The 20,313-nt window shown below is 32.3% G+C and overlaps 3 protein-coding genes and 1 long non-coding RNA gene across 4 annotated transcripts; 1 reads left to right on the forward strand and 3 right to left on the reverse strand.

Annotated features, from left to right (window-relative positions):
• Positions 1-3,404: 3,404 nt before the first annotated feature.
• On the reverse strand, positions 3,405-4,184 carry LOC131625668 (uncharacterized). Its single transcript, XM_058896508.1, has one exon. It carries the CDS (start codon positions 4,182-4,184, stop codon positions 3,405-3,407), a length of 780 nt encoding a protein of 259 aa, XP_058752491.1.
• A 59-nt stretch (positions 4,185-4,243) lies between these two features.
• Positions 4,244-4,723, reverse strand: LOC131625669 (uncharacterized mitochondrial protein AtMg00310-like). The gene has a single exon (XM_058896509.1). It carries the CDS (start codon positions 4,721-4,723, stop codon positions 4,244-4,246), a length of 480 nt encoding a protein of 159 aa, XP_058752492.1.
• Positions 4,724-9,454: 4,731 nt separating this feature from the next.
• LOC131625686 (uncharacterized) lies at positions 9,455-10,254 on the reverse strand. Its single transcript, XR_009290921.1, has 3 exons — positions 9,934-10,254; positions 9,765-9,848; positions 9,455-9,679 (listed from the first exon to the last, which is right to left on the reverse strand). It is a non-coding gene; the product is annotated as an uncharacterized LOC131625686 (long non-coding RNA).
• Positions 10,255-12,835: 2,581 nt separating this feature from the next.
• Positions 12,836-14,836, forward strand: LOC131625687 (small ribosomal subunit protein eS27y). Its single transcript, XM_058896524.1, has 4 exons — positions 12,836-12,967; positions 13,071-13,172; positions 13,269-13,297; positions 14,514-14,836. Exons 1-4 carry the CDS (start codon positions 12,965-12,967, stop codon positions 14,638-14,640), a joined length of 261 nt encoding a protein of 86 aa, XP_058752507.1. The 5' UTR covers positions 12,836-12,964; the 3' UTR covers positions 14,641-14,836.
• The last annotated feature ends 5,477 nt before the right edge of the window (positions 14,837-20,313 follow it).

The raw sequence follows: 20,313 nt of genomic DNA on the forward strand, positions 1-20,313 counted from the left end.
CTTCCTATAGGACGAACACTGGATTCTACAGTGTTTGAGCCACATGCATCACTCTCGCGAGATCTCTTAGATCCACTACTTCCTGAGCCAATATTTCCTCCTACTTGACTACCATAACGTGGTTGATCACGGAGAGCGTGCCATTCTTCCATTAAAGTGAATCTAACATTCTTCCCACATGCATATAATTCCTGCGCTTTTGCCAAAACATCATTCTCCGACCAACCACTTCCTTGCATACGCTTAGCGCCATCATAAGCGCCAATCCATTTACCCAACATTTTGTTCATATAATTAAAACGGTTTCGGCATGCAGGTCCATCACGCGGAGGATCGAATGAGCAATGCTCATTACAATACTCAGCAATTTTACCCCAATATGTTTCACCTTTCTGGTTTCTCCCGACAACACTGCTTGTTCCAAATTTAATCCACCCACTAATTAGCACCAAATTTTGTTCAGTGTTCCATGCTGGTTGCTGAGTTTTCCTGCTCTTAGGAGTTGAATCATCTGAATTTGGTGCGACTTCATTAGAAACTATCATGCCACCAATAGTTAGTTGTGTTGAAAATTCGGGAAATTCAGGTACACCACCACTTGGAAAATTTGCATTCGCCATTGTCACATAACCATTAAACGGGGGTGTTTGAGATGGATTTCTCGGCATAGATCCATAATATGGTTGAAAGTTTGGAACAGAGGATGACTGGTTGAAATTTGGTGGAAAACCAAAATTAGGTATGTTTTGAGGATGTTGGTTGGAAAATTGATTTGGATTTTGATAATAGTTGGGATTTTGATAATTGTTAGGATTTTGAAAATTGTTGGGATTTTGGTTAAATGGAAAATTAGCAGAATTTTGAGTGTTAAAATGATTATTGGATCCATTTCACTAAAAAAAGACACTTAACTTCAAAAAAAACACAAGATGATAATAGAGAAAGATAGTGAAAAACTTGGTTTTTTTTCTGTGTCCAAATCAAATGAACCAAGTCTCTATTTGTAGAGAAAAAAAATCATGAATTTTGGTAAAAAAAAAAATTAATTTGCAACGAAATAATTGAGTTCAAAGTATTAAATGGATAAAAATCTGGCCAGCCAATCAAGACCAGCCACGTGGCTGCACTTATCCCCTTTCTCTTTCTCTCTCCGCGTGATAAAATGACCCACTCTCACTGCCAGCGCGTGGCCCACACGCACCAGTCTTGAACCAACCAGCCGCTGCCACGTCAGCCCCTGCGTCAGTTTACATGGTGTTGAGTTTTCTCAACATCTCTCTCCTCCAACACACACTCAACACTACACTACACACACCATTGCACATGATTTTGTGGTGTTGAGTTCAAATAAACCCACCATTACACATGGTCCAATAGTAAGGAGTTGAAGGTCTGGTGTTTGTGATCCATATCTCTTCCATCATTCGAAGTTATTTTTATTTTTTCATACTTTATCTTAATTATTAAAATAAACTAATATAATACTTATTAAAGTTTGAAAAATATTTTTTTCCTAAAATTCTCAAATTATTATTTCAAAACTCATCTCTCTCGACGGTGTTTTATGTGTTGTGACCTAACTAAAATCATCTCTCTTCTATATCCTCACTCATTAATCCTATGAATTATTCTTGACTTTATATCTCTATATAATCTGTTTGATTTCACGAGTTCAAAATTTAGTGACATGTTTCTATGGGACTCAATATTCTCATATTATTCTTTAAAACAATAAGAAATATTTGTGAGTCTTCTTTAGGTTAATCCACCCACTAAATACAACTACTGTCTTTTGTAGAATCAAGATCGAAAATGAGAGAGAAATGATGTTTTGTCTTATGTAGAATCAAGATCGGATATGAGAGAGAAATGATGTTTAAGTTAACACAAGTATCAAGTTATAAGAGGGTCTCAAACAAAAATTTTGAATTTTTCATTAAGATTTTTGGGGTTTTAGGACTAAAGGGTCTGAAACTAGTATATATGTACCTCGAGATGTTTATGGTGTACATGTGTTAGCAGTGCATAACTTGCAGTTGTAGCTCTATTATCATGCATTCATCGTTGGAATAACTTGGGTTTACAAGATATATTGTAGCTGCTACTTGTTGATGTCTTAGACACATTTTATGCAACAAAAAAAATGCATCCAAAAATATGTTGAGCAATTAGAGGACATAAACTTTTAGACATTAAGGGTCTGTTTGGTTGGGGGGTTTCGGAGGGGAGTGGAGGGGAGGGAATATTTTAAGTTAAGTATGTTTGGTTCAATTTTTTATGAGGTGAGGGGAGGGGATCGGAGGTAATCAGATTCCCTCCTGAAGCAACTTTTCGTTCCCCCCAAATCGGAGGGATTCGGAGGGGAGGGGAGGGAGAGGAGTTATGATAAAATCTATTTTTTCTATATTGACAAAATTACCCTCACTTTTTAATTAAAATCTTAAATTGTTTTTAATATATATTATACGTTAATTTTTATCGTCTAATTAGAATTTCTCCATTTTTTACGGTAACTCCATTATTTTATATTAATATAGTGACTCAACTTTCTTCATTTTTTCATGTGTTTTATTATATTCATTTTGATTTATTATTTTGTAAAAATTTAATTGTTTTATAAGTTATTGTGTTGTATTACATATTTATATATAATATAATTGTAGTATATGAGCTATATATATTATCTAAAATTTAATTTTATAAATATTTTATGGAATTAGATGGATCATCAAGATGATAAAATAATTCATCTGATCATGGATCATATGATTATTGTATGAAATTTATCAATATTTTATTTACGCTTTAATATATTTTAAAGTATTTGAAATAGTAAATATTTTGTTTTGATTATATATATTGTTTTTGAATTGACAAAAAAAAATTAAGAATATCACATTGTTTTTATTTGATTTAGCATGGGTGTTATGCTATTTTAAGGGTTAAAAGGTAAATTTGTTTTAAAATCCCTCCCCTCCCCTCCTGAACCAAACATATTTTTAATTAAAAATTCTCCCTCCCCTTCCCTCCCCTCGTTTGAACCAAACATACTTTTAATTAAAATACTTCCCTTCCCCTCCCCTCCCTTCCCCTCCCCTTTATTAAATTCCCTCCCTTCCCTTCCCATCCGTTGAACCAAACAGACCCTAAGAGTAAATTTACCTTATTGTTTCGGGATGAAAAAGATGAATTCTATTTTGATGATGGTTAAACACTAGGTATATACGATAACCTCAACTAAACTTTAAAAATTATGTCGTTTTTTTTTTTTTTTTTTTTTTTTTTTTTGAGTAAGCAAGTTGTATTAAAAAGAGAACTAAGGGTTCTCAACACCTGTTTACATCAAAAGAGCGGAAGAAATCCCTCACAAAAAAATCAACAAGAGATTACAAACCGATTTGACACTACGAAATAAAGAACAAAGGATCTTTGTTGAATTCGTAAAAGCCACAAATAGGATGAGTAATATCTCCTATAAAAGCCCACTTCCACACCAAAACCTTGATGCTCCAAATAGTATTATCCACATTCCACACCTCATTCCGAAAACACACACCATTTCTATACAACCAAAGAGACCATAAAGTTGCTAACCAAACTACTCCTAATTTACCTTCTTTAACTTTCTTCATTTTACAAAAGGACAACCAATCCAAAAAACCACCCAAACAATTCTCCTCCATCCCACCATAAGGTTTGCCTATCCACCTAGCCATTGAAGACCAAACCAAAGCAACCGAAGGACACAAAAAGAAAGAGTGCATCATACTTTCCGGATGAACACCACAAAAAACACACTTGGAAAAATCTCCCGAAAAAGTAATACCTTTCCGAAGCAATAAATCCTTTGTAGGTAGTCTATTAACCAAGACCCTCCACCCAAAAGCCTTAATTTTAAAAGGAACTTCCATTTTCCATATCAAGCTCAATGCCCCATCAAATTTATTTGAAGGACCAAACGGAATACGGAACCCGGCAAAAAACTTATAACAAGAAGCAACGGAAAAGACACCATCCGCTTCGGCCATCCACTCCACGGTATCGGACTCCCCACTACCCGGACCGCGGCCTTCCAACAAAACCCCCAAAGAAGCCAAATCCGAAACCAAATTATGAGCGCTCAAATCCAACGGATTGATCCCTAAATTCCCCCACGACCACACTCCATCAACCCATCCTCCCATGCCCGCCACCGCCACTCTCTTCAACCCCGACACCTCAAACAAACAAGGAAAAACCTTCTTTAAACAACAAGAATCCAACCATGAGGCTTCCCAAAACGGAGTAGAAAACCCATTCCTAACTCTAAACCGACAAAAAGACTCCATAGGATCTCTCTCCCCATAAACCCCCTCCCTCCAATAGACACCAAATCCCTCCACCAAACGGAACCAAAAGAAGGAGAAGAAAAAGAAGAAAAAGAAGAAAGAGAGGAAGAAGGAAAAGTACCTCCACATAAGATCTTCATGTTTAGATCACCATATTTTGCTTTTAACAAATTGAGCCAAAGCACATCCTCACCTCTTAAGATTCTCCATCTCCATTTATTCAAAAGAGCCAAATTAAAATCCGAAATATTTTTAATGCCAAGACCCCCTTTATCCACCGGAAGACAAACATTCTTCCAACTAACCCAACTAATCCTCCTTTTTTCCTCCATACCTCCTCCCCACAAGAAGTTACCTTGTATACTAGAAATTTCCTTAGCCACCGTTGCCGGCATCTTATAAAATGACATAGTAAAGATGGATAAAGAACAAATAACCGATTTCAAAAGAGTAATAGAAAAAAAATTATGTCGTTGATAAAATAGAAAAAAAATCAGTTCTTTAGATTTTGCTTTTTTTTATGAGGTTTTTCAATTATATTGGTGAAGTGCAATTGAGAATTGAATTAAAAAAAAACACTAAGATGATGTTGATTTATACATTTGTAGTAATTTTCCTCCTTTATTTCTCTACTGTTTTAGTTTTTCTATTTTACTCAATATTTTTGAAGTTCTCGTGGATGATGACAATCTTCATTGTGTGAGTGATGCTTTTATCCAAAATTGCAAGAGACAGATTAAGAATTAATCCTTTTTATATTATACACATATTTACGTCATCTACAAAATTATATATATTTTTCTTTCACTTTACATTCAATCAAGAAAAGGAATAGAAAACTCAGAAATACACCCACTTTTACATCTACACTGTATTATATACGGTACAATTCATTTTTTTCTTTTTATTATATTATTATTCTCTGCATTGATATTTGTGTCCCATTTAAAACAAGATATAAATTTACGGTGTAAACAAGTACGATGTCATACTTTGGTGTATATATAGCATGCCTCTAGAAAAATCTATCTCTCCTTCCTTTACTATCATTTATATAAAAAAAACTAAAAAATCATCTTGCTTTCTTCTCTTTTGTTCATTTTTTAATCCAAACATAATACAAAAACGAAGGCTAAAAACATTTTATTCGTTCCATATCTTTGACTTGGGGTTCAGTTTGGTCAATTAACTTTAAAAATACCATTTGATCCTTTAACTCTGCAAAGTGGACCATCTTAGTCCTTTCCATCCAAATATCACTGATGAAGTGAGATTTTGCTGATGTAGCAAATGACATTTAACATTCAATTTTGTAATTGATTTTGCGACCAGAAAAATCAGTCGCTAAAAGACGGTTATTTATTTATTTTTATACCTTCTTTATCTTCTTCAAAAACTCAAACTCAAAATGTATTTGAAAACCATAACAAAATTAGGTGTAAGGACATGAAGTGGAGGCAAAACCTGGGATCAAATTCATAAAATTGCTTTCTAGAAGAATCCTCATGTAATTTATGATTTAAACTCTCCATGTTAATAGATGGGTTAACAATATTTGAAGAGAAAGATTCATAAGTGGGTTAGTCATAGTTAAGCAATTGAACAAGACATTTTTAATATTCATCATTTCAATTTGCAAAAAGATAAAAGTGAGTCATTTAACCTCCATCCAATATATAATCAACCATGTAATATGTCTTAAATAAACATTGATAAACTACTATGAGTGTCCTATGAGAAATGACAAGCAAAAGCTAGCTTTGTTTTGCTTTATGTGTAACCTTTTATCTTTGTTGCAACGACGACAATTCATTTAATAATTCTAAGCATTTATTTATTTGCGCAAATAATATTTAGAATTTTCTACCTGTGAGAATTCTCTTCAAAAAGGAGTTTTGTGTTTTAGGGTTTGAGTCTTTTATTAGGACAAAAATATTGAAGAATTTGTCAAAGAAAAGGTAGAGAAACGAAGGAAGAAGAACATGTACATATAATAGGGTTATGGTCTTGTAATAATGCCTCTAATAATGCAATTGGGATGTTGTGATAATAATGTATGGGGTGCGTATACATCTGTTATGCGCTTAATTAGTTATGCACATCCAATACCTCTTGTTACACACTTTTAACACAAGTTGTTATGCACCTCTAAAGAAAAAGAAGCAAATAAGGAAGATGAATTTGTTTTTTCTTCTTTTGGATTTTATTGATTTCTATGAAAGTGAATAGATAAGGGAAGAAGATAAAAACCAAAGATAAAAATCTATAAAAAAACAAATCAAATTAACTAAAAAAACAAAATGATTAATGTAAATTAATTTGCATAGTTAACAAATCAAATTAATTTTAAAAAAAATTAGGAGACCAAACTAAAATTTAAAACAAAGATAAATGACAAAAAATTATATTTAGCCAAAAATAAAATTTTCTTATATATTTATTTTGAAAAAATAAAAAAGAAAAGAAGAGCTTTCTCTAAAATAATGAAGAAAAAAAAAAGCTGGGACATAAAATTACAATGTAACAATTTTGCAATTTGTTATAATCAGGTCTATCACGTAAACATGGTCGGGGTAAAAAAGTCAATAAAGTAATTTTAAAGTCAATAAAGGTTTTGGATGAACAAGTTAAAAGAGGGAAACAATTAAAGTTTACAGATAAGTACTTTGCGAACCGTCGTTTATACAATTTGTATTTTCTTTTGGTTATTAATATATCTTTCTTCTAATTTTAAAAATGTTGCATTTTGAATTGAAATTTTAGGGTTTGAGGGTTTGAAACAAGAATTTTGAATTTTTCATTAAGACTTTTGGGGTTTTAGGATTCAAGGGTCTGAAACTAGTAAATATGTACCTCGGGATGTTTATGGCGTGCATGTTTTGCATTGCATAACTTGCAGTTGTAGTTCCACTATCATGCATTGATTCATCATTGAGACAACTTGGGATTATAAGATATAATGTAGCTGCTACATATTGATGTCTTAGACACAATTTAAGCAACAAAAAAAATGCATCCAAAAATATATGCAGCAATTATAGGACTTAAACTTTGAGACATTAAGAGTAGATTTACCACGTTGTTTCTAAATGAAAAAGATAAATTCTATTTTGATGATGGTGAAATACTAGGTGTATAAGATAACCTCAACTAAACTTTACAAATTATGTTGTTGATAAAACAAAACAAAAATTGAGTTCTTTAGGTTTTGCTTTTTTTCCCTAGGGTTTTTCAATTACACTGGTGAAGTGCAGTTGAGAATTGAATTAAAAAGAACACTGAGATGATGTTGATTTATACATTTGTACTAATTTTTCTTCTTCATTTGTCCACTGTTTTAATGTTTCTATTTTTCCTCAATATTCTTGAAGTTCTCGTGGATGATGATGTTCTTCATCGTGTGAGTGATGCTTTTTATCCAAAATTGCAAGAGACGGATTAAGTATTAATCTTTCTTAAATTGTACACATATTTATGTCATTTACAAAATTACATATTTCTTTTGTTTCACTTTTCATTCAATCAAGCAAAGGAATAGAAAAATCTCTCTTTCTTTTCTTGTACCATCATTTATATAATAAAACTAAAAAAAAAATCATCTTGCTTTCTTCTCTTTTGTTCTTTTTTTAAATCCAAACATAATACAAAAAATGAAGGCTAAATACATTTTGTTCGTTCCATATCTTTGACTTGGGGTTCAGTTAGATTCATTAACTTTTAAAAAGATTGTTTTGATCTCTTAACTCTGCAAAGTGGATCCACCTTAGTCCTTTTCATCCAAATATCAGTAATGAAGTTAGTTTTTGCCAATGTGACAAATGACATGTAACATTCAATTTTTATGATCAATTTAGCAACTGGAAAAATTGATCACTAAAAGAGTTTTTTTTTTTTTCTTCATCTTCTTCAAAAACTCAAACTCAAAATGTATTTGCAACCCATTCCAAAATTAGGAGTAGGGCGGTGAAGTGGAGGCAAAAAAGGGATCAAATTCACAAAAATGCTTTCTATACGAATCCTCGGGTAATTTATGATTTAAACTCTCCAAGTTATTAAATGGGCTAACAATATTTAAACAAAAAGATTAATTAATGAGTTAGTCATGGTTTAGCGGTTGAACAAGGCGTTTTTAACATTCATCATTTCAGTTTGCAAAAAGATAAATGTTCAAAGTCATTTAACCTCCATCCAATATATAATCAACCGTGTAATGTGTCTTAACTAATATTTATAAACTACCAATGGCGTCTGTTGAGAAATGACAAGCCAAAGCTAGCTTTGTTTTGCTCTACTTGTGACCTTTGCTCTACTTTGTTTTGCTCTTAAATAATTATAAAATGTTTTTTTATTTAAGAAATCTTATCCCGTGTCTCGCACGGGTATATACACTAGTTCCTTTTATAATTCTAGACATTCATTTAATTGCGCAAATAATATTTAGAATTTTCCAACCGTGAGAATTCTTTTCAAAAAGGGGTTTTGTGTTTTAGTGTTCAAGAAAACTAAGGGAAATGAATGAAGAAGAACATGTACATAGAATGAGGTTATGGTCTTGTAATAATACCTGATGCTATTGTAATAATGTATAGAGTGTGTATAACTCTGTTACACGCTTAGTTATGCACATCCATCTAATCTAATATCTCTAAAGAAAAAGAAGCAGAAGGGGAAAATGAATTTGATATTTTTTTCTAGGTTTTTGGTTTTCTATGAAAATGAATAGGGGTGTTCGCGGTGCGGTTTGGTTCGGTTTTGGGCATAAAAGTCCTCCTAACCACGAGATAAAAATACATGCGGTTCGGTTTGGTTCGGTTGATTTTTAAAAAGTCATCCAAACCAAACCAAACCAATGCGGTTAGGATCGATTCGGTTGGCTGCGGTTTATACCATAAAAAAAATTACTGAAATTAAAGGAAAAAGGAAAATAATTACTACCAAAATATTACACTACAGTATCAAAATTACTGCCAAAATATTATAGTACCATAATTACAATACCACAATTACCAGCAAAATAAGTATTCATTACTACCAAAATAATAATCAATTCTGCCAATATAGTACAGTACCATATAAGTTTCAGCATCACATACTAATTACTACCTATTACAATACCAATTACTACCAAAATAATAATCCATTACTACTAAAATAATAATCCAATCTGCCAAAATAGTACAGTACCATATAAGTTTCAGCATCACATACTAATTACTACCTATTACAATACCAATTACTACCAAAATAAGTCTCAATTACAATACCAATTAGTAACAAAAATAAGTATCAAAACACATGTCAGATTACACCAAAGTAGCACTGTCTCCAATTCTCCATCTCCATGACTCCATCTACATATCATAATTGAGCAAATTGTGTTAAATTAATTTACTTAAGAATAAAAAGATTTTAAAATTTTTGAAAAATGGAACATACCATTTCATTTCCTTTTGAAGCACATATACTAATCAGATTCAATATCAGAAAGCCCCTCATTCAATTGTGGAATCGGAGCTAATTCTAAGAATGTATCAAATATAACAAAAGTTAGACATAACAAATAATTAAATTTGAATAAAATAGAATTAATTATATACATATATACCTTCTTCGAGCTTCTCTAAATCTTCCAAATGCTCCTCAATATCAACTGACAAAGGTGAAGATCTTAACCAATTTTGTGAACAGATTAAAGCTTCAACAGTGTGAGGTGTAAGAGAGCTCCTATAAAAACTAAGAACTCTACCTCCTGTGCTAAAAGCAGACTCGGAAGCAACAGTGGATATTGGCATAGCCAATATATCTCTAGCTATTAGACCAAGGGTAGGGTATTTGGTAGAATTCACCTTCCACCAATTTAAAATGTCAAAATCAGGATTTTTCTTCTCCCTAGGCTCTGTGAGATACAAATCCACTTCATTTTTACTCAAATTTGGATCTTGATCCATATCCATCTCAAATTTATCATCCACTTCTGAAGATGTAACAAATTCTAATACTTCTACTTCTTGTGCAACACTTTCTGCTTGGCCTTTCCGACTATAGATTTCAAATATTCCAGTTAAAGTATCCTTTACCTTACCACACAAAGAATCAACAATCTCCTTCCCATAATATTGATGCAATCCCCAGCTAACAAATTGGAATTTACGACGAGAATCAGCAATCTCCTTCCCATAATATTCTAGGTTGTGTAACACTCATAAAATAACGAAATCCTTCATTCTCAACAAATGAAAACGGCAACTCATCCACAATTAACATTCTAGCTAAAGCTTGTCCACACAAATCACCATCAAAATGGACAGCAACAACCCCAGTACTACTAGTTCCTTTATTATCTTGAACACTAAGAACAGTTTGGGTAGGATCAAGATTTTTGGGAAATTTTTTACATTGTATTCTTAAATGATTTGATAAATTGGAGGTTCCATTTCTGTGAGAATCGGCAGCATAAGATGTATTTTTACACCACTTACACACAGCCCTACCACCTACTTTTTCAAAATGCTCCCAAACCCAAGATTTAGGCCTACAAGGTTTTTTTTACCTGGCTCATCAGCATTACAAACATCCTTTTTCTTTGTAGATGCTTCCCCGATTTTCCTTTTCTCGATGCTTTGAACATTGCCACATTGATCTTTGTCACCTTGATCAATATTTTGAGATGGTGGTTCTGTTGTAGGCATTGATGATGGATTATTTTCAGCCTACAAATAAGATGAACAAAAACGGGTGAACAATAGTTTGATGATGGATTATTTCACAGCAGAAATATATTATTTATTAAGATATACAAGCACATCTTCATCTAAACTATTAGGACATTGAATTGATGATGGATTATAAAATGATTTAATACTACATTTTTTAATACTACATTGTTTAAATATGAGACAATAATGCTGCAAATTTCAAATACAAGTAAAGAAGTTAAGAAAAGAAAAAACATTCCACATTCTGTTATACAATTTCAACTTAAATGTAAGCTTACATTCTGTTATACAATTTCAACATAAAGTATGTTTTCATTCTGTCCTTTTGTTAGTACTTGAATGTAAGCTTACAAGTAACATGAAACTTCTCATAGTCTGCTTATAGCCATAATACAGGGAAAGTTGATTTGAGAGCACAAACAGTCTGCGACAAGTTCTTTACATTACATAAATGATGCATACCTAATTAATTATCCAATATGCTAAATTTAGATATCAACAATGATGCACAAACAGCCTGTGACAAGTTACTAATACAACTATTCATAAAACTATTATAGATGTCCTTATCATTAAACTTTTTGAAAAGGGTAAGAACACAACAAGCAAAGTAGACGAGTATCGAAGGACATTCCAGTTGATAAATCTTTGTCAATGTTACATTCCTGTCTAACTCGTTTAATTTACAACATTGAAACCATGACAAAACTATTACATGGGCCACTCCCTGTCTCATAACTATCAATCCATATATAGATTCAAGTCCCTGTAAGAATAACAATCAAAAGAAAATACGATTCATTTCTAAAATACGAAATCCCAAATAAATCATATTCAGTACCTGATTTTCGGTCATCGATATGGAAGCACCAGCATGAGAGCCAACATCAGAACTCACTTCCTTTTCCTTATCAATAATGGTCATATCTAATATCTGAAAACGAAAAATTGAGTGAGGGATGAAGAGAACAACATAAGAGCCAACGAAATTGAAGAAACAATATTGAGTGACGGATGAAGAGAACAACATAAGAGAGAACACACTTTCACCTTTGTTGATTGTAGATACAAATTGAGTGAGGGATGCAGAGAACGAAGTTGAAATGATGGTGAGCGAGAGTGAGAGCACGAAGTTGAAACGGCGGCGAACAATGAAGAAAACCCTAGAGTTGTAGTTCGTGAGAATGTGAGATATTGAAGTTGAATAGGTAAAATGAAACCACGTGAGTGAGGTGTGCAATATTGTAGTTGGATTTGGTAATATAAATTAAATATGCGGTTCGGTTCGGTTTGGTTCGGTTTTGTAAAATGAAAACCGCCAACCGAACCGAACCGCGCGGTTCAGTCAAAAAATTGTCCAAAATCATCCAAACTAAACGCGGTTTTTGCGGTTTTCGGTTTGGATTGGTTCGATTTGCGGTTTTGCTTTTGGATTGGTTCGGATACGATCACCCCTAGTGGATGGAACTAATTTCTTAAAAAATTTAGAGACCAAATTAAAATTCAAATCAATTATAAGTGACGAAAAATTGTACTATTTCGCTAAAAATAAACTTTTTTATATATGTTATTTTAAAAAAATAAAAATAAAAGAAGAGCTTTCTCTCTAAATGCAAGGACGTAAAATTACAGTGTAACACTTTTGCAATTTGTTATCATCAGGTCTGCCACGTAAATGTGGTCGGGGTAAAAAAGTCAATAAAATAATTATAAAGAGGAAGTGTTGCCCTAGCGACCAAGATACTGCGCTTTGTACCCAAGGAACTAAACGAACGGCTGAGATTAACTAGTCCTCACAATCCAAGGGCTAATACAGTCACTCAATAAACACCATTTATATTCAAACCTTTCACGAAAATCACTTCACTCTACCAGCGCCCCATCTTCTCTAGGTTTACGTATCAAGCCGGCGGCGCAAAAATGGTGATCCACTCTCTCTTCTTCGCCGTATCATTCCATTCTCGCTAACCGTTTATCGCTAACCGTTTCCGATTCTGATTGTTACTTTTTCTTCTGATTTTTTCAGGTTCTTCAAAACGATATTGATCTGTTGAATCCACCCGCTGAACTCGAGAAGAGAAAGCATAAACTTAAACGACTTGTTCAATCTCCTAATTCATTCTTCATGGTAATTTTTTTCGCTAATCTTTTTCGATTAGGTTAAGTTTTAGTTTTCTTATTTGATTTGTAATCTGATTTTTGTTTCGTCTGTGTTTGTTAATAGGATGTCAAATGTCAAGGTTGCTTCAATATGTAAGTTCCTATTACGATCTTTGTTATTTTCCTTACTCAGGAGCATTTGATTTAGAAAAAAAATACTTTTTTTAATGTGATTTTGATTATGATTATACAACTTTTTAGGTCTAAATATGATTTAAGCGTCTTTAAAATTGACCTTTTCACTTGTTAATCCTTGTATCCACTTTATAGTTGTAAGGGCCTGTAGTGTAATTTTTTAGGGCTAAATATGATTTAGGTGCCTGGAATGTGACAAATGGAGTGGAATGGAATGGAATGATATGGAATGGTGATCATTTGAAATTGGATGGAGTGGTATGAATTTCATTCCATTCCATCACTTACTCTCATATTTCTTCCCTTCCGATTTGGGCGGAATGGAGAAATTGTCTTGCTCGGTTCGGTTAGAAAATACCCAAGCGATGGATTCCACTCCATTCCACTTCTTTCCATTCTGCTCCGTAAAATTCATGATATCCAAACATAGCCTTAGGGACTAACAAGGAAGAGTTTGTAGCTTTTGTTATTTATAGCGACTGAAAAACCAGCACAGCAGCTGGTTAGTATTTTTCTTCTTCAAAGCTACTTTTTAGTATTTTGTTGTAGAAATAAATTCCCCTTTTAAAATTGACATTTTAACTTTTTAGTTTTGGTTTGGATAAACAGCTTAAAGCACGAGTGCTTATCAAAACAAGTGCATATGTATAAGCTTACATAATCTATTTTTATAACAAAAAATAAAATTTAGTTGAATCGTTTTGTTACATGCTGTAGGTTATTATCATTATTTATCGTCTTTCTTTAAAGTAAGTTAACAAGTTCATAAACCAAAAAAAATAAGCTTAAGAATTTCATAAAAAGTTCATGAAAAGTTCATAAGCTTTTTTTTAGAAGTTATTGTAAACAGTGTCACAAAATTTAATTCAGTAGATAACAAGCTCAACTAAACCAATTCAAACAGGTCCTTAGTCCTTGTAACCATTTTAACGTCTTTCTTTTAGAGATAGACAAAGTAAGATCTTGTAGTTTGGTTATTTATAGGGACTGAAAAAACTGGCTCTGTAGCGGAAGAATTTTCTTCTTGAAATCTACACTGCAGTCCATTGTTTAAGAATTGAAGATTTGTTTTGTTAATGATAAAGTTATTTTTTATTGAAAGATGATACAAATTTACTAAAGGAACCTTTTCAATTTGAATGCCTTGTTCATAATGTTTTTTTTTTGGATGCAGAACTACTGTATTCAGTCACTCCCAAACCGTTGTTGTCTGTGGTAATTGTCAGACAGTGTTGTGCCAACCAACCGGTGGCAAAGCAAGACTAACAGAGGGATGCTCATTCAGAAAGAAGGGAGATTAGAAATGAGATTAGTAATGGAGTTATTGTGTTTTTTTAGAATTGATTTCTGAAGAAATTTTGAGTTATTGAATTTTAATTTAATAGAATGTATTTGAATTGTTGAATGGTAATGGTTGTCTTTGCGTGTCTATGCAATTGTGTTCTCTTAAGTTGAAAAGATTTGAGGAAAATGATACTTTGGTGTTATTTGACATTATCTCTATTTTATACCCAGTAATTTATTTGATAGGTCATAGTGTGCATTAATTTGATAGTTTATCACGATTTTTTGATCCCTATAATCAATGTAATGTGCTGTGTACTACTAGTCTTGGCCGAGGAGTTTCCATGTTGTAGAGCATTAAATATTTTGAGGAAGTTATAATCTCTGTATCACCGACATTTTTGAAACTGAAAAAATGTGAATGTGTTGCACGTGTTTGTGTTAGTGTCAACTGACATCTTTGAAACTGGAAAAATATGAATGTGTGTGTGTTGGTGTTGGTGTTCAACCCTCATACTTGGAATTACATTTAATTTATTATATTTTCAAATTAATACTGTCGTCAATGTGCCAGATTTGTGTGTTCAAATTAATACTGACGTCAACGTTTCAGGGTTGTCTCATGATCATTCATGCGTGATGATGATATAAAATTCTAACAATGTGTGAGGATATAAAGATGCTAAGTATTAGATTATATCACGTGGTTGTACATAGCTTAGATCACATTATTATTCTACCAATAGCTTAGTGACACTTGTACAGCAAACATAGGCTTGTTATCTATCTTGTATATATAGTTTGTACCTTTACTCTTTCACAATCAATGAAGATATTTTTCCTTTTTCATAACTGTTTCATTCTCTTCCTTTCGTGGTGTAACTGATTCTGTTACATTCTCTCTTCCATTCTTGGCTCCTTCAATGGAAGGAAAGCTTGTATCACGCAACCTCAACACTAAGCCTGATGATATAACAATAGCATTCTTAAGTCTGAGTTAATGTTATAATGTTTTTTATTTTGAAATAGTGGTCATTTTGAACTATTGTTTATCAACATATTGCGTAAACAAAGCATGATTTACAACTCTAGCCTCCGGGTTGAGCTTTTGACTAGACAAACTCTTAACTTGGAATTAAACATGTCGGCCTGATATTGTCTTGTAGTAAAAAAACTTTTTTCTCACTTCTTCCTAGTAAATTAGATTTTCAGAATTTGTTGTAGCATATTGTTATTAGGTCTTTGAAACTTGTTGCAGGCACATGCACTTGTTCATAATAAAGTGCAAGCTATACTATTTTTTGACCTAGGCACATGCACTTGTTCATAATGAAAACAAGCTATAATATTTTTTTTTTACCTGTTTGTATCTTTATTTAAGTTTGAGCATGTATAGTACATCAAATATGGATGGATTATAATAGAACACCATGGCCTAATGGATTAAATAATAGTTAGTTGGAACTTCTATTAAATTTTAGGGAGATTTTTGGTATAAAAGAAAAAGGAGTTAGTAATCAATTAGAAGAGGTTTCTCTCAGGTTTAGTAGTTTATCTTTGATTTAAGAGTTCATAAAATTCAAGTTTATATCTTCTTGTTCGGTTTTCCACTATTGTAGAGCTCTTAAGCTCACCATCTATCAATTTAATAATAATCATTTGCTCATTATTAATTATGAGTTTTACCATTCGTCTGACTTGTTAGATCAAATTAGGAGAGTCTTAAATTAGGATCACAAATGTCGCAAAAGATGACAGATCATCTAGACACGTTAGAGATTAGAATGACGTCAATGAAAGATTTAATGTGAGAAGTATTGGAAGAACTGTAACATAACATGCTGGCGGAGTTTACAAATTGTTGAATTGTCCCATACTATAGGCACAACGTCTAACTCCAAGGGATGAAATTTGGTCTGAATTCAAGATGGAGGTTGAGTTGTCGTCGTTCGAAGACGAAGATCCCTTAGGGTGAATTACATGTGCAAAAACGTACTTTAAGGTGCAACATTTTTCGACTGCGTTAAGGATGAAATTGGCGAATTTAGGCAAGGAGGGAACAAAGGATTATCTCATTTAGTTGAAATTGAAGAAGCCGTTGATTGAGCGTTATGAAGGAAGAAAAAGTGATAATACATTTAAAGAGTTGAATATGTATCTTCTAAAGTTCGTTGAATCTTTAAAAAATAATACCTAGGGTATTTCTAGGAGGTCTCAAGCATGATGTTCATTTGAGGGTGAGAACTTTCAATCCTTAAAACCAAAGTGAGGCTCTGAAACTCGCTTGAGGCGTGGAATTTCGAGAATGTTGGTGCCAAGAAGATGAAAGTGTCATAAAATTCACAATGGAAAGGAGAGAAGATGAATATGGATTCAATGTAAGGGATATTGATGGGTCGAGTTATAACCTGGGCCTAACTCGTGGGAATTTTGATAGTGGGTTGATATAGATTTCTCAACCTAAATGGGTTTTAATAGTGGGAATCTTAATCGGAGTCTCTCTCAAAATTCAGACATGGAATACTCGACTAACCGTGAATAGCAAAAATGGAGTAAAAATCACATCATGGGTGTCAAGCAACTCTCATACTCAGAGCTTATGAATCACCAATCCCGCAATCTCAACTTCAGATGTAAGGAACACTACCACCCATCCAACCAATGTATTGGAAAACAACTCTACTTAGTGTTCTTGAGTGATGACGAAATGTTCAATAAATAAAGTGATGTGATTACTCTGGAAGAGAACAACGATGAGGAAGAATGTGTTGTTCAATGTACAAGCCTGAGTCACCTGAAGTACGAGTCACGTAAGAGAGATATAATTTTAAAGGTTCTCTAAAAAGATTGGACAACACACAATCTCTTAAGCATGAGTCATAAATGAGAGAAATTCTTTTCCGAGACGACTTAAGAAGTCAGGCGTTTACAAAAAGGAAAACCTTTGTTTTTATTATTTTTTTTCTAGATTTTAATTGAACTTATGCAGTTTTATAGTTTGTTTGGTTGATTATCTTTGATTAGTTTGATTTGGAGCAGAAAAGTCATGTTTTTTGCTTATGAAATTTTTATTTATTTTTTGTTTGTAGATGTTACACAATTTCAACTCATGTAAAAAATGCAAACTCAACTTATATAATATTAAGAAATTAGTGTGAGTTGGAAGTCCCATATTGCTTGAACAAGTGGAGGTTGAGCACTTTATAAGTGGGAAGACCAATATACATAATGTCTTAAGGTTTTGGATGAATATGTGGCGTCTCTCTCACTTGTTTAGACGTGTCTTTGATCCAATGTGGATGCTTCCCCTCATGATGAACCATCAGTGGTATCAGAGCCGATGATTCAAGTAAAAGACCAACTTCTTATATCAAAAGTTTTTCTCACGTGATGGTGGTCAGATGATGTGTCATGTTGAAGTGCCCATGATGTGGTAAAGGTGTTAATGGCGGTAGAAATGTTTGTGGATGAAAGAGATTCCGCTTGAACGAAAGCATAATAGATGAATTCACACTTGAGAGGGAGATTATTGAGAAACAAGTGTGAGTTAGAAGTCTCACATTGCTTGAAAAAGAGGAGGTTGAACATTTTATAAGTAAGATGACCCATACACTCAGTGCCTTAAGGTTTTGGGTGAATATGTGGTGTCTCTCTCATTTGTTAGGATGAGTCTTTGACCTAATGTAAATGATTTCCCTCGTGATGACCGATCACATAAGTTATGCAAATTAGTATATTATTAATATTACATTTCTTCAACCCAGTTATTTATATAATACAATGCTAGATATTTTTTGATTATTTGTAAAAAAGATAGTTTGTTACCAATTCAAAAGTTTGTTTGAGTATTTAAGGATATTTTGTGAGCACAAAATTCTAGCATGTAAAATCAATTTATTTGTGATACACTTGTAAAGTTAACTCGTTAATGTTCCTTATTCTTTTCCTCCTTCTCCATAAATTAGTTGGAGGCGATATCACAAAATTAGGCTCTAAATGAACATGTTAAAATGGATAAAACTCATAGATATAATTAACTTATAAATATTAAAACTATAATGAAATAATTAAAAAGAAATAATTGCGTACTTGTAATTAATGACAATAATTAACAAAAGCAATTATAATGAGACTAAATGTTAGTGGGCTTCTAAATGGAAAAAATGAATTCATTGACCCACATAATAACAACACAACTATGGTGAATTATAGTTTAAAGTAATCATACATTCCACTGCATACAATATCATTTAATTATCCCTAGTTGCACATTTATGAACATATAATCATTAAATCATATTTTGAACATGATCTTCCACAACAAACATCCCTGCATATTCTTCTATTCACTCTTGAAGCTATGTTACATATTCCTGACATAATAAAATCCATAAGTATTCATCTATACTAGTAAAATCACTAACAATATAATATCTTGAATAAATATCTTAGTATTCATAACATTGTCTATGAAATGTTGGATTTCTATTCTTTATGTAATCAACTTGTAAGAGGTAATATTATAGGTTGACCAATATTATTGACTAAAGGTTGAGGTAAGCTTATACTCTAATGGTCAAGATATAAGTTTCTAAATTTATTGTCGAGGTGTAAGTTTTTGGACTAATATCTAAAATTTAATAGTTGCATCTACATGTTCACACTATGATGAATTACATTTTTTAATTTCCCTCTCTCTCTAACATTTTTTCCTTCTATTTATTATGTACCGTTTGTTTTTACTTTGTTAAACGTAGACTCATTTTAGTGGTTCACATACATGACATAGGTCACAAGTCATCATAATAATCGAACTACAACTACACTTATCAATACCAACATATTTCACACTATCAAACTCATTGATAATATGCAACAATGCATGTCTTGAAATACAATCATTCAAGTGAGTGTATAATTTGGTATTGTATCAATTTTTTTTGAAACATGTTTCTTCCAAATGATGATTTTATCCCATTATATTATTGTGTGATCATTCTATAAACAACCTGTCATACACAAATCTTTTTCATATACTCTTCTTGATATCTTACCATATCTTTTTCAAACTCTAATGTGTAGATTTAACCCTGTATATTATTGTGTTTCCTAAGTACAAAATCTTGTGCACCCATGCCTTAACAAATATTTAATTTTGAGGAATAAATAACTATGCATGTACATAATCATAAAAATTGACGCAATCAATACAAATATCATCGAATACTTTCATTTGTTGTTGCTTTTTAGTTTCGTCAGAATGATATACCACACACTTACATGTCATTATAATTTTTGTTTCTCATTCATAGATACAATCATATTGAGTTCTATTTCCACGTTATTGCATACATGAAATAGACACAATAAACTTGGCGTATTGAGAAAAATGAGTTGCATTGAATTCATTAGAGCAATGTTTCCGTCAATAATGAGACGACCATCACCACATTATTTGTTCTTTAAATATCTATAGTGCATATACAAAGTTATTAACACACTCAAATTACAAATAATAAGACTTCATTAAATATTTGTTGTGCATATACAAAGTTATCAACACACTTAAATTAGTCAAGGTAACACCAACAATCTCAAGTAATAACGATCAATATTTGTAAATTTAATGTGTGCTACCCATAATCAACACTAGGTGAGTTGTATTCATAAGTGAAATAAAATTCAGATGT

The sequence above is a fragment of the Vicia villosa genome, unplaced genomic scaffold (genome assembly GCF_029867415.1).
Source record: "Vicia villosa cultivar HV-30 ecotype Madison, WI unplaced genomic scaffold, Vvil1.0 ctg.000233F_1_1, whole genome shotgun sequence".
Lineage (NCBI taxonomy): Eukaryota > Viridiplantae > Streptophyta > Magnoliopsida > Fabales > Fabaceae > Vicia > Vicia villosa.